At 31.1% G+C, this 14,781-nt stretch overlaps 2 protein-coding genes across 2 annotated transcripts; one reads left to right on the top strand and one right to left on the bottom strand.

The window, feature by feature from the left end:
• The first annotated feature begins 349 nt into the window (after positions 1–349).
• Positions 350–1,650, top strand: LOC133701744 (transcription factor MYB114-like). Its single transcript, XM_062125810.1, has 3 exons — positions 350–684; positions 826–955; positions 1,165–1,650. Exons 1-3 carry the CDS (start codon positions 540–542, stop codon positions 1,472–1,474), a joined length of 585 nt encoding a protein of 194 aa, XP_061981794.1. The 5' UTR covers positions 350–539; the 3' UTR covers positions 1,475–1,650.
• Positions 1,651–11,443: 9,793 nt separating this feature from the next.
• Positions 11,444–14,360, bottom strand: LOC133696318 (ubiquitin-like protein ATG12). Its single transcript, XM_062118484.1, has 6 exons — positions 14,228–14,360; positions 14,073–14,131; positions 13,037–13,105; positions 12,872–12,934; positions 11,866–11,962; positions 11,444–11,741 (listed from the first exon to the last, which is right to left on the bottom strand). Exons 1-5 carry the CDS (start codon positions 14,259–14,261, stop codon positions 11,903–11,905), a joined length of 285 nt encoding a protein of 94 aa, XP_061974468.1. The 5' UTR covers positions 14,262–14,360; the 3' UTR covers positions 11,444–11,741; positions 11,866–11,902.
• Between the last annotated feature and the right edge of the window lie 421 nt (positions 14,361–14,781).

Raw genomic sequence — 14,781 nt, 5'->3', positions numbered from 1 at the left:
TTTTATTTTTTATATATGTTGAGAAATGAGATCTTGGATACTTTACACTTATAAGTATATTTTATTAAAAAAATAATTTTTATTTTATAAAATATAACAGACAAATATATTATACTTTTTGAAATCTTTTATTAAATTGAAGACTAGAAATATTGTCCACATGTCACTTAAAGTGGATGTGCACATAATTTAGTAAAAAATACAAAGGAGGTCATTTTCCAATAATAAATCTAAAATCTTTTTCTCTCCAGCAGCCTTTGTAGTAACTCGAAAAAACTTTACAGCAATCATGAAGGCCATGATCAATACCCATAGTTCCTTACTTTTATTTTTTTATTAATCACGAACTACGTACACCTCGTTGTCTCGCACGAACAAAATATAAATAAGTGGTAGTTGAGTGCCTTCTCCCCACTTGGAATGTTAGATTCACAGTAGTACTGACCGAAACAGCAACCCAGAGAAGTGACCACCTTCCCCTTTTCTCCTCCTCGTCTCTCTTCTCTAACACACACTCGCAGAAAAAGACAAGCGTATTAATGGCTACTATGAAGAAAGAGTCGGTAAAGCCCGTGGAAACCATGCCCAACAAGGGAGCATGGACAGCTGAAGAAGACAGGAAACTGGCTGAGGTTATTGCAAATCATGGTGCCAAAAGATGGAGGACAATCGCATCCAAAGCAGGTAATACATGTACATACTTGGTTGTTTATTTTATTTTATTTTTTCTTACAAAGGAAATAAACAGCTTACGACCCAAGTTGAATTATGTGTGCTCTGTATTGTGATCTAATTCAAGCTTGATGTGTCTTTGAATTTTCGCAGCTCTCAATAGGTGTGGTAAGAGTTGCAGGCTAAGATGGTTGAATTATTTAAGACCAAACATCAAGAGAGGCAATATATCTGACCAAGAAGAGGACCTCATACTTAGGCTTCATAAACTACTAGGAAACAGGTAATTATTGTTATCCAAACATCAACGGCAAATAGTTATACACTCCCAATTGCTTTAATTATTACTCTTGCTTAGCAGTACCTTTTCTGGGGAGATGGTATTTTTTTTTCTTTATTTGGTTCATGAACATATATATTTAGCTCCTTGGTCAGTTTTAGTTCAAGAAAAACATTTTCAAGGTTAATTTTATTTTCCCTTCGTTTGTTTAGGTGGTCACTGATTGCCGGAAGATTACCGGGTCGAACAGATAATGAGATCAAGAACTACTGGAATTCTCATTTGAGCAAGAAAATAAACAAAAAAGAGAAACAGATTGAAGCTTCAAATAGAGAATGCCAGAAAATTGAGAAAAAGACTATAGAGATCAGTTTGGAGTTGAAAGAAGATAATAAGCCACATAATGGAAGTGAAGAAGGCTCAAATGTAAATTTTAATATAGACGATCTCTTTGATTTCACCGATGAAGATACTTTGAACATGGAATGGATGAGCCGATTCCTTGAAATGGACGAGCCTTAATAAGTTCTGTTTTGTCATGAAAGTGTGTAAACTTGCTTCTCTCTTGATTTTAGTGCTGTAAATTATAGTGTAGTTGCTATTAATAATTGCTCAGGGGGAGAGTAACGCTCGATCCAGAGTACTGTGTGTGGCTTCTGCATGATGATTCATGAATTTGGAACACTTTATGTTGTGTGTGGGCTCCTTTCTTTCTTGGGGTAGGCGTTTTTTGGACTGATTTTCTTTGTTTTTTTTTTCCTTCCACGTTAATCGTTAGATGCCAACTTGGCCATAATGCCACTGTAAAATGGAAATGAAGAAACCGTGGATAGCCATTTACAACGTTAAAAGAAGCATATAAAAACTTGGAAGTTTTGGCCGCTGGTTCTTAGATTTGTTGTCAATGGAAGGGTGGTGTAAAGACAAAAAAATAAAATAATAATGATAAATGTGATTATGAAATGCTACGCATGCCTGACGGGACTCCATGATAGACAAAAGATGCATGTGAGTCACAATATCAATCTTTTTGCTCTGAACGATAACATCACATTCCTTTCTCTCTCTCTTTTTTTACAAGGGTAGTAAACTCTTTTCCTTTTCTTTTTCATCATCAAATTTTCATTTAAGGGTCGCAAAGCTGACATCTACATCCTTTCCAAGCTTTGCAGGATGAGTATGTAAGCCAGTGTTTCTAATGAATATGAATCCAAATTCCAAATTGTTGCCGTATATTTCAAATTGGTAAACATTCCAGCATACCATGCGTCTATGCCATGACAATATCGACACGTTTGGTCTTCAAGATACAGCCTAAGATACAGCCTAGGACTGATTATTATAATATATTTTTTTAATATATATCTAGGCCTGTTTACGTATATCTTAATTAATTTTTTAAGATTTTAAAGTTAATGATCAGATCAACTTCCAGTAGCTCTAAAGTTTATGGTTCTCGAACTAGTAATCTTTAAAAAACAAACTTAAAACCTGACTAATTAAATTATATTTTTTAAAATTATATTGGATTGATTTTAGAGCTGAACTTGTGGTATCGCCTTTGTTGTTAGAAAATTTACATGCATGGTCTTTTTTTTTTTTTTTTTTTTTTTTTTTTTTGATTATCGTGGGTGTCCGGGCCAGCTTGCGCGCACCTCGACTAATCCCACGGGCCCTGAAGTTAACGACCATGTAAGCCTCCAGTGGCCATCATATGAGCAGCCATAGGGTTTGAACCTGAGACCTAAGAGGGAGCAAACCCCTTAGTCCCAAGCTTTTACCACTAGGCCACCACCTAGATGGTTACATGCATGGTCTTTGATTTCCTACCTAATGGTGGTGTCCAAAGAATAATTTATAAACAAATTGTGGACCGTTATCGAGCATTAAATTGTTTTTTATTTGTTCATGCAACATGATTAGAAACGCATTGTGATGCCTTGTTTGTCATCTAGTCCGATTTGTTGCATCGCCTTCTTTCTAGTCTTTTCCAACACAATATTTGCTTAATGAGAAGGGCAGAATTTCCTACTACATCATTCTTGCTGTAGGTACGAGAATTACAAGAAGAAAACTACAGCCACCTGCTTGATTACACTTAAATCTCAACTGACCTGAACTAGCATAAACTGTACAAAATCTATTTACTCTATCTTCATCTTTCTCAGGACCAGCTTTGATGATGAACTATGCTATGCATTGTTCCTTTTTTGAGTTGCTAAGGATTCCCTTCTGCTACTTTGCTCGATACAATCTGTCTCTAAAATCTTTCTAGATACGTTCATGGTTATGACCTCAGGAGTTGGCTCGTAGACCAGAGTGGTCCAGCCTAACGGGTTACAAAGAAGAGCTATTTCACATGTCCAAGAATCAAATGGCCATAAAGGTCGCGCAACTTTTTTCCTGTTAAACTCTACATACCAATTTGTCTAATCTACCACATCATGAGAGTAAAAGCTGTAGCAGCTGAAAATATCATAGGAAGTACAACAGACTGGTATCTCTTTAAATTTTCCCAACAAACATCCTTGGTACAAAATAATAGAGATATTAGATATGAAAAGGGTTCGAGAAACGCTAGCTATATAAAATGTTGGAAAAACAATTTGCAGAAAAGGAGAAAACAAATATGTGTCAGGAAACTTGTATCACTAATTTAGCGTAATCATATTAAAAAATAAAGAATCAAACTTTTGCAGAATCAATTCTTTTATGAATTGATCAAGAGTCACTTCTCATCTTTTGAAAGATAATATATTCTTTTTCTTGTATTATTAATTCTTTCTATCGTCTCTCTTACTTTCCAATTATTGTCTGTTACTGTTAACAAATAAATTTATAAAAGTGAAATATATTTATTGTTAGAATGTAACTTTTCATCATTTTCTCCTATATTTCCTTAGTAATATAAATAATATTGATATGGATTGGGTTGACCCATCATGGGTGACTCAAAACCATTTTTTTCTTCATCTCCCACTCACACATGATGGGATCAGCTCTCTCATTAATTTTGAAAAATTCATACTTTGACAAATAGATTGTGTGATCAAGGCATACTTTAAGAGCTTAGTTGCTATACATTTGTTAGGAGTATATAGCTTCTCTAATAATAAGACATAAAGTAGATGCAATATGTAGTACCTTAGATCATTTATCACATCTTTTATTTCTTATGATTTCATTTATTATACTTTATGTATTTATAATTATGTCTTATCACAAAAACAAATATAATTGGTCGACCAATGAATACAAGTTAATATAATAATACCAAAATGATCTTTCTCTTTTCTCGATTCCTTCAACTTCTACTTGACTTGTTTTTCTAATACTATCCCTGCAGATTGAATCATTCATAATCCTTCGGCAATAGACAAGAGTTATAAGGGCACAAATAAAGATTACTAATAATCTTTAGGGTCTAACATAATATTAAATATGGATCTTAGTTTGTATTAACCTTATTGGTCATATTACACACTTGTGGTATAAAACACAAACTATGGTATCATCTTCTTTTCTTTGAAGTGTATGTTTTTATCAATAATACTGTACAGATGACAATTTATACGTACTCAATGTCTAACTTTGAGTTCACTTATCTGCTCATTCACTTTTGATTTATCAAAGCCCACATCCAGTGATAAGATAAATAAAATGATATTTTAAATATTCACATAGGGTCAAAGTTATAACACATATTCCAATGACCTCTTTTTTTATTAAGGAGAAATTTCATATATTAAGCTTAAGTGATATCTTATTACTTATAATAACAAGTTTAAAATTATTTCATCTTCATTCATCATAATATAATAAAGGTGATTGTATATATCAGAAAGCCAATCTTTTATTTATACGACATATTTCTTATAATTTATTTTTAACATGTGTACTAAACACAAACATTTATATATGTCCCACAACTTATGTAATTAGGCATTAAAACATCAATATTAATAATAAAAACATTTATGAACATTGTTGGAAAAATATTATACATTAGTACATCAATATTTACGTAATACAAGTGACCTAACATGACTAATGAAAACATTTCTTAAAATAGGTTTTGTAAATGGATCTGCAATAATTTTTTGTGTAGATATGTACTTCATGTTCACTTCCTTATATGCAACCATGTTCTTTACAAAGTTAAACTTAATATCCACGTGTTTGGTTTTTTCATAGTACTTAGGGTCTTTTGTATATGCTATTACAGCTTGACTATCACAGTTTACTTGTGATGGGTTAATAACATTATTAAATACTCCCAAATGAACTAGAAAATGTTTCAACCAAATAGCCATTTGTATTATAGCTAAAAGTGCCATGAATTCAGCTTCCATCATGGATAATTCTATATACATGATTATTTTTTACTACTTCATGATATGACACTATTATTTAATAAGAAAACAAAACCATATGTAGATTTCTTTTCATCCAAATATCCTTACCAATGAGCATCAATATAACATTTTAATCGAAGATCATTCACTTGATAACAAAATGAGTAATTAGTTATGCCTTTTACATATCTTAGTATTCTTTTAATTGTTTTTCAATGTGCTTGACTTGGGTTAGATTGATATCTGCTTACTAGACTAATGGCATAATAGATATCAGGTCTTGTATATATTATTGCGTACATCAAACTCCCAACTACATTGGCATAAGAAACTCTTATTATTTGTTCCTTTTGTTGTGAAGTCTTAAAACAAATTTCTGGTTTAAAGCTTCACCTTTTAAAATAGGAGTTTTTATAGGTTTGCAATCTTCCATATTAAATCGCTTAAAGATTTTGTCAATAAATGACTCTTATGAAAAAGATAATATCTTTCTTAAACGGTCCCTTGAAATCTTAGCTTTAAGGATATATGAAGCTCTAATCATGTCTTTTATTTCAAAATTAGATGATAACCATCCTTTAATTTTGTTAACATACTTTTTATGATTTTTAGCTATCAATATGTAATCAACATACAATGATATGATCATAAATTTGTTTTTGGATCTTTTAGCATATACACAATGTTCTTCATTGATCATAGTTAAACCAAATGATATGATTGCATTATGAAACTTAATATACCATTGTCTTGAAGACTACGTTAGACCATAAATTGACTTCAAAATTCTACACATTTTATGTTCATGGCATTCCTTAACAAAACCTATAGGTTGTTCCATATATATCTATTTTTCTAAACTATTTTAATAAAAGCAATCTTTACATTCATTTGATTTAGTTCAAAATCCAATTTAGATAATATAGCTAGAATTAATCTTATAAAGGTAAATCTCATAACAGGTGAAAATGTCTCTTCATAATCAATTCCTTCATGTTATGTATATCCTTTAGCCACTAATCAAGCCTTATATTTCTTGATATTGCCATCTACCTTTTTCTTTATTTTAAGGACCCACTTATTACTAATAGTCTTACATCCTTTGAGCATAGCTTTATTTATATTCTTGGCTCCTCTTTATCTTGTGGAGTAACAATAAATGTTTCCCCTTCGATCTCAAAATGACAACAATGAATGTTATGATGATCAGTTCATCGTAGCTGAGATTTATTCATTGATGAATCAATAAAAACATTACTCTTACTCAAACTATCAATCATAGATGGATTCACCATATATATATCAATTGAGGTTCAATTGAAACTATTTCATCTTCCTCTAAATTGCTCCCACTTGAAAGTGAGCCCATTTGTATTTGTATAGTAGCCGCATTATAGTCCCGAGTTTTATAAACAAATAGATCTTGACCTACTTCCCTTTGTTTAGGAAAATTATTATTTAAGAATGTGAAATCTCATGATTCAAATTCAATTATATTTTCACCTTATTTCTCACATATGAACACATATTTTTTTGAGTGTTTATAATATCTTATAAAGATACATTTCTTTCCTCTTAAACCTAGTTTTCTATACTTATGAGAAGCATCATAAGCATAAGTAGCACAACCCCAATGTTTTGAAAAACTCAAGTTAGGTTGTTGTTTTGTCTATAATTCATATGGTGTAGTTGTAATTGACATAAAGGGTAAACGATTAGGTATATACATGGTAGTTAATAGTGCATCACCCCAATAGGTGATGGGCAAATTTGCTTGTGCCTTTATTGACCTAACCATTTTAAGTATGGTTCTATTTTTTCTTTTCGCAACTTCATTTTTTTTTGTGGCATTCTAAGAATAATCTATTGTTGTTCTATCTTTTTTTCATCACATAATTTTCAAAACTCATCAGATAAATACTCATGACTTTCATCGATTCTCAAAGATTTTATTTTCATGTCTAATTGATTTTTCACTAGGTTCATGAAATTTTAAAGCAACTTAAAGCTTTTGATTTATGAGAAATAAAAAATACATAACCATATTGAGTAAAATCATCTATAAAGGTGATGAAATAGATATCCACATGTCTGGCCTTCACATTCATTAGACCACAAATGTCACAATAAATAAATTACAATGGAAATTCAACTCTAGTTCCTTTTCCATATGGTTTCCTTGTTGTTTTTCTAGCTAGACAATATTCACAAGTAGATAAATCTACGTTTTTAACATTTTCTTATAAGTCTTCTTTGGCTAGACTATTCATCCGTTGTTGGCTTATATGACAATTAGTGCTTCTATTGTGCACGTAAAACATAGAAAAAACTGCACACACGGGGCAAACAGATCCTTGTTTTTATTATTTTTTTTACAGAATCAATACATTATATAATTTCATTGCATAGAAGGGACAAACACCTTGTAAAAGCCTAGCGATGTTAAGGGTCATCTTTTTGTAAGCAAGGTCTCATGTTTAAAACACATCAAACATGCTTATGTTTTCTATTTTAACTGAGCCTTGTTTCTATATAAGTTTATTGTATACACATAACAAAAAAACTCAAGCAACAACCTAATGGTTTTTGTTTTTGCTTGGAAATGTATTAAAAATATATATATTTTTTAAAAAATTATTTTTAACATCAATTCATTAAAACGATCCAAAAATATAAAAAAATCAATAAAAATTTATTTTTTAAAAAAAATACGATTTCAACCGTATTTCTAGTTCGTTTCTCCTAAAAAACCACATTTAATTGTTGAGGTTTAGTTTAACAAAATGTTGACAAAAAGACTTGATCTGTTATCACCTTAATGAAATAAGTGATGTGCACCACCTTGTAAGGCTTATCTTTATTGAGTAATCTTACATATAAATATATCTATAAAATATTATTTTTTTCAATAGAGCATAGCAAATATCCAAAATTGAGTGGACAACTTGTTTGATATATATAGAACATAATGACAATATTGATGTACATGGAACATGTTTCCAAGTTCTACCCCCCTCCCCTAATTATTTTCGATGAAGGTAGACTCAACATTTTTTTCCAATTAAAGCACAAAATTTCATAAAAACATGTATCAATTGCCAAAAATTAAGAGAAGCATGTAAGGAATTACACCATCGGTTCACAGACATCAAGTTCAAATAGTTAGATGCACATATGCATATAAATTCTAGTAGTATATATATTCATAGAATTAAGGCATATGCTATAAGTTCATGTTACAACCCCACTAAACTTCTATTTTATTTCATTGAAAAAAATATTATTTAGAATAGAAAAAAAAGTAACAACAGGCTCTCATACCAATATTGGAAAAACATATAACAGAAGGAAGAAAACAACATAATCATGTCCCATGAAACTTATATCACTAGTCCGAGCATCATCACATTAAATAATAAAGAATCATGCTTATTATTCATGGTCTAAATGTATTGTTTTTTTGTTTTTTGTTTTTTGTTTTTGCAAAAAAATTCTTATATGAATTAGTAAAGAATTTGCTTCAAGAGTCTCTTCTCATCTTTTAAGAAAGAATATATCTTTTTCTTGTATTTTTAATTCTCTCTTACTTTCTTGTTATTATTTGTTACTATTAAGAAATATATTTATAAGGGTGAAAAAATTACAACCTTTGACAGTTATTGTCAAAATATAATAACGCTTTATCTTTTTTCTTTTATATTACCTTAGTAATATAAGTAATATTAATATAGATTGGTTCACCCATCATGGGTGACCCAAAACCATTTTTTTCATATAATTTTTACATTTTGAGAAAAATTCTATCAATTTTATTTTTAATTATCGAAACTGAATATTACATCTTTGTTAAGGTACTTGGACAATACAATAAATATCATAAACAAAAACATAATAAAAGAGTTCTAAACTAAAAGGAAAAGTATCTAAAATTAACTAGGAAAATACAATTAATCCTAAATAACATTTTCTATACCTAATTTAGGGTCCTTACAAACCTCATAAAGTTATGAAGATTTATCCTTACAAGAAATAGAGTGTCATTAACCTCTTAGCAAAATAAAATTGCATAACTACTGAGCATTAAATTTGGAATCAAGCATGATGCTATTGTCTTTGGCAACAATTAGAATATTATTTTTTTTTGCAACACACCTTTGTTAACCATACTATAACCATTTTGAAATTATTCAAACCTCAACTTTTGACACTTGATTGTTAACAAGGAACAATAAAATGTTCCATTAATTTCTTTGTGGCTGGAAATTTCTACTACTTTGATGTTTTTAAAGTTAGCTCCTAAGAACTCTTTTGAAATATCAAAGAAGTCTTCACTTTCATGAGAAAATCCTTTTAGATCCTAATTAAAAGAAATTTTAGGATTTCTACAACCATCAAGCTCAATGACATCTTAAGATTCTTTATCATTAATTAAATTTTAGTGGTTGATTCCAATCCACAAACTATAATCCTAAAAAAAACAGTTTCAATATCATATTCAGTCTAATCACGAGGTCATCTCCTTTGCTCATGCCTCTAAAACAAGTTTTCAAAAACTGACTACAAGTTTGTGATCACTCTTCTCATAATCCTCCAAGTTTCTTTATGTCAATTGACAAGTTAATCTCACAACTTACCTCTGCAAGTCTCTCAACTAGTCGACAAGTTAGTTTTGCAACCTGCTTTGAGAATCTTTAATTTTCATTTCATTAATGTTGTGACCTTGGATGTATTGTTCCTAAGATGAAACCTCCTCATCACCTCCTACATGAACACATCTAACCTTGTATTTGTTTTCAAGAAGGTTTTTCAATAGCAAACAACAATAAATTATCAAGAATCGTTGTGCTTTGCATTAACTAACATAGATAAAAACAATATCAAAGGTTACTAGGAAGGGTTGTATGTAAAGTGCTTGAGATACCCTAGCCATACAAATTTCTCACAATCGGAGAAAAGTATTTTCAATTTTATTTTCAAATAGCAAAACTAAATATAACATCTCTCTTAGACTCATTAAATAATACACTAAATGTTCTAAATAAAACATGAAAAATAATAAAAGCACTCTAAACTAAAAAGAAAAAAATCTTAAATTAACTAAAAAAATATAACTAAACCCTAACAATAATTTTTAAGTCCAATTTGAAAGCCTTATCTACCTCGTATGGTTACAAAATTTTAACTTACAAGCAGCAGAGCTTTTAGATTCGTAGAAAATTTTAGTATAAGAGTACGTGTTTTAAGTCCAATTTACAACAATTGCTGAAAACATGTTTTTTTCAATGAAGGGACATTAATATAAGAGTAAGTGATTGGAAAATAATCTCCAACATCATATATCAATCTCTAGCAGGGGCAGTAAAAAAACCAAAAAACCGATTAAATCGAGAAAACAAAAAAAAATAACTGAAAAAACCAAACCGATAAAAAAACCGATTAAAATTTAAAAAAAAACCGGCCAATTCGGTTCGGTTTCGGTTTTATAAGAAAATAACTGAAAAAACCAAACCAAACTAAACTAAAAAAAACCAGAAAAAACCGAGCCAAACCAGAAAAACCAAGTCAAAACCGAGCAAAACCAAAAAAACCGAGCCAAACCGGAAAAGCAAAGCCAAACCGGTTTGAACTAGTTTTTGCCCTAAAAAACCGAACCGAACCGAAACTGGTCAGTTTGATCTGGTTTTAGTTCGGTTTTATTTTATTTTTTTTTAAATCAGTTTAGTTATTTAAAAAAAAAAAAACAAAACCAAACAAAAAATAATCAACCCTAATCTCCAGCAACCCCACAAGCTTAAATAAATTCAGCTTTCAAATTACAGTCTATAGGAGTGAGAACCAGACTGTAAAAGAACCCAAAAAATCTTGTAAAGTTTACCTTCACAACCATTAAGTTGAAATTTATCCTCACAATTTAATAATATTATGAGAGAATACATAGAATTTCAAATGCACTTTGTAACAACTTGTGGATGCAATGACATGGCTCCATTATTTTACAGATTCTTGTGAACGAATTTGGAATTATGATTGGCATCATTCTCGAACTGCTGTGAACATTCCAAAAAGGGTGGTAAAGTGCTACATGACGTGTCATCATAACATCAAACTGTGTCGTATCCAAGAGTTGAAAACCAAATTATACAAAAGAAATTTCCAGCCTTTACTAGAACCATGTGAAACCAGTACAAGTCTTGTCTATGCACGCCAGGTTAAAAGTAAAATTCCATAGGAACCAAACTGAATTTTTTTAAGTTAAACTATATGCATCCAAGCAGAAGATGAATCGCAAGTCCAAACAGTATCGAAGTGGGACATCAACCGGAAATAAAAAAATAAAGCAATTCTGACAGATGCATGTGAATTTTACGTAATCTCCATTTCTTCAATCATATTCTCAGTCTGTCGACAAATCATGTACTGCTCTTGCATGAAATCTACAGAACAGTGAGGTAGAAATCAGTACTCGGCGCAAAGGACATTGCAGGGTTGCTGTAGTGAAGTTCTATGGTTACTCAACTAGTCCAAGAAATATTAATAATGTATAGCAAAAGATCTTACAGTATGAACAGTGTATCGGCATAGCTGTTCGTGAAAGTTAGCCCCACGCCACTGAACAGGCATAGTTGACCAGCAGTTTACCATCAACGCCGAAATTCTGAATTGATGAAGTGGAAAGGTTAAAAGAGGGAGATTCAAGGACATATAAAGCAATTATGCATCTAATAAAAAATGACTTCAACCAAGGTTAGGAGCAACTCAGTGAGAGGAAGAAAAAATCAAAATCCAAACAAACCAATTAAAAAAAAAGGATCTTAGTCATGTTATGGTCACCATGGGGGAAAAAAACTAAGAAATTCAAGAGAACTTCATTGAACCTTGTTCGATGAGTGAACCATCTGTCCACTGCCACATATCATTTCTGAAATGTCAGTCTTAATTATTATTTTTTAAAAAGAATTAGGCAACGATACATCACAAGCCATGTTCATCAGAGTTGAGTACAGATTAGTACAATTGGCTAAAAGGGCAAGGAGAGAAACCACAGGGAGAATCTACATCTATTGTCATTTGCATGGAATATTTGTGCTCGAGTACACAGCTCGGCACATGGGTAGTCGGGTACAATATTTGGGGAAGTAACAATTCATTTCATGTGAACCATTTGATGTAGCTCAATTGTTTTCTTCCAGAGAGTCAGATTAACAAAATGCTCCATACTTAAAACTGGTAGTGTGTTGATAAGCAAATGTCGCTTGTTCCAAACTTAAGCACAATGAACAAATAAGTAATAAAAGAATCGTCTTGGCCAAAATCACCAGTCAACACATAACTGGGTTGCAATTACTTAGTCTTTCATAACTGTCACCAGAAAAAATTAAAAAAATCAGTGCTCTGACAATGCAATCTGGGTCTGGGACGGCATAATTGAACTTAAAATTTAACATGAATATGTATGAGCTGAAAACCAAGTAATATTTTTAAAATCAGCAGGGATCTATAACAGCGACAAATAATGAGAGAACATAAAATAAATAAAACAAAAATAACTGCTACAAAAACTTACATTAAACAGATCAATCACCAATTCATCTGGATTTGGTGAGAATGCGCTGTTGATGTATACAAACTAAAGAATAAGGAAGAAACAGAAAGCATCACTATCCCAGAAACCGACTTATTTTTAATACTTTACTAAATTGGAGAGAAATCAACATCAAAGATAAGCTACCACGGTCTCCCTGTGAATTTGCCGACGCAAAAAGTCAATCACTTTAGCAAACTTATCAGTTCCAAGCATCTGCCACATTCACTCAATGTGTATAAATATCATCATCAAATAATAATGAAATGCAAGAAAGTTTTAGTTGCAAAAAAAAAAACCAGTATCTGGAAACGTTAAGCCAATTCTTGTATGGGAAACAGTTCAACTTCCAGTTATTCTGATTTTAAAAAGTATTTCCAATGCAATTTAGCGAAATGTTTTCTGCTTAAGCACAAAAGCCCTGTCACATTGATTATGCTCTTCCTGGGAGTTCTACGTTACAGCAGTCAAATTGTTCTCTAGAAGAGCAAAAGAAAGTTATTAATGAAGGGTGTGTTTCAACTTGCAGTTTGTCATGCAACTTGTTTCCAAGCTTCAAGTTCGTGGCCCAATGGCAATGGCTACAAGGCACACATAAACTCTATTTATAATTGCGAGAAAAAAAAAACCTATGATCAGTTCTATTATGTGTGAATTTGACCCTAATGTTGTGGCTCGTCTCGCAAACATAAATCAAGCTCAATAAGGACACGCACAAACCTAAAATCATACAGTAATCATCACACTTGCTATGCAGACATGTTTCTAATTGCATAGAGTTCAATGGCATAAACATGATCGCATTCATATGCAAAAATCTACAACCAAAACATAGTTTCCCAGTGAAAATTCAAAATTCCTCCTGCAAAAAACCTTGTTCTTCCCCAAAGTACTTTTGCCACAACTCATGCTAGCTACAATTATTTGCTTGAAAAAATTTTATTCAATGATATTCCAGCTTATACCAAGATAACAATTGGCAAGATCTTCCCTCGATTCCTTCTATCTCTATGATTTTATAGTTATTTTTACCAGCCAACATTATTATTTATTAGCATCTAAATTTTATCCTTATTAGACAAACCCACAAGCATAGAAACACAGAAATACAAAACCCACCGACAATTCATTACGTAACACATGTATAAATTTATGTAGATATGAGTGGGGGGAAAAACTACACCTTGAACTTCTTTTGCTTGAGAATAGGCGCATCAGCAGTGGCTTTTAACTGAATAATCACTGCATCAAATCGAAAACATAAATTTAATTACTTAAAAAAGCATTATTGATGAGTATTTATTAATGGGTATATAACTCGTTCGAGGTTTGACTCACCTTTTCGAGCAGAATCCTGTGATTCAATCTCCATGTTGCTGTGAACTTAGAATTTGAAAGCTACAAGAGTTGAAACATACAAGTCAGGGATTTTGATACGTCCACGAAAGGTTTTGCTGTTTCCAATATTTTAATTGTAGAACGTGGCCCAAATCCAAATTTAAGCATCTTTTGGGCTCAGCTCTGTTATTATAGCTAAATGTAAGGCCCATGTATTATTACGTGAATTTTGTTATAAGAAAATTTGATTGATTGTTATGTTCTTTAATCTTTAATTAATTATTATTACACCTTATGTTATATGATATACAAGTTATATTTTTGGCAGTCATATTTTTAGTATCCACTTTCAGAGTATAATAATTAAAAAAAATTATTATCCTTTATTATTTTCTAAATTTAACAAAATAAAAACGATTAGGTAAAATTAATAATATATTAAAAATAAATATATATATATATATATATATTTATTAAATTATTAAAGATAAAGCTAAAACAAGAACTCTGGTAGAGAAAAAAGAACCTTAGAAATATAGATCAATCCTACTGAA

Source organism: Populus nigra, chromosome 1 (genome assembly GCF_951802175.1).
Source record: "Populus nigra chromosome 1, ddPopNigr1.1, whole genome shotgun sequence".
NCBI classification, from domain to species: Eukaryota; Viridiplantae; Streptophyta; class Magnoliopsida; order Malpighiales; family Salicaceae; genus Populus; species Populus nigra.
This window is presented reverse-complemented; position numbering and strand designations above follow the sequence as displayed.

Bases quoted from the DNA above. Each gene is read 5' to 3' on its own strand.
- LOC133696318 (XM_062118484.1), bottom strand. From the start codon at position 14,261: ATGGAGATTGAATCACAGGATTCTGCTCGAAAAG. The intron at 14,132-14,227 runs GTGAGTCAAACC...GATTTGATGCAG, and splicing joins ACAGGATTCTGCTCGAAAAG to TGATTATTCAGTTAAAAGCC. The intron at 13,106-14,072 runs GTGTAGTTTTTC...TGAATGTGGCAG, and splicing joins TCAAGCAAAAGAAGTTCAAG to ATGCTTGGAACTGATAAGTT.
- LOC133701744 (XM_062125810.1), top strand. From the start codon at position 540: ATGGCTACTATGAAGAAAGAGTCGGTAAAGCCCGTGGAAACCATGCCC. The intron at 685-825 runs GTAATACATGTA...GAATTTTCGCAG, and splicing joins GACAATCGCATCCAAAGCAG to CTCTCAATAGGTGTGGTAAG. The intron at 956-1,164 runs GTAATTATTGTT...TCGTTTGTTTAG, and splicing joins CATAAACTACTAGGAAACAG to GTGGTCACTGATTGCCGGAA.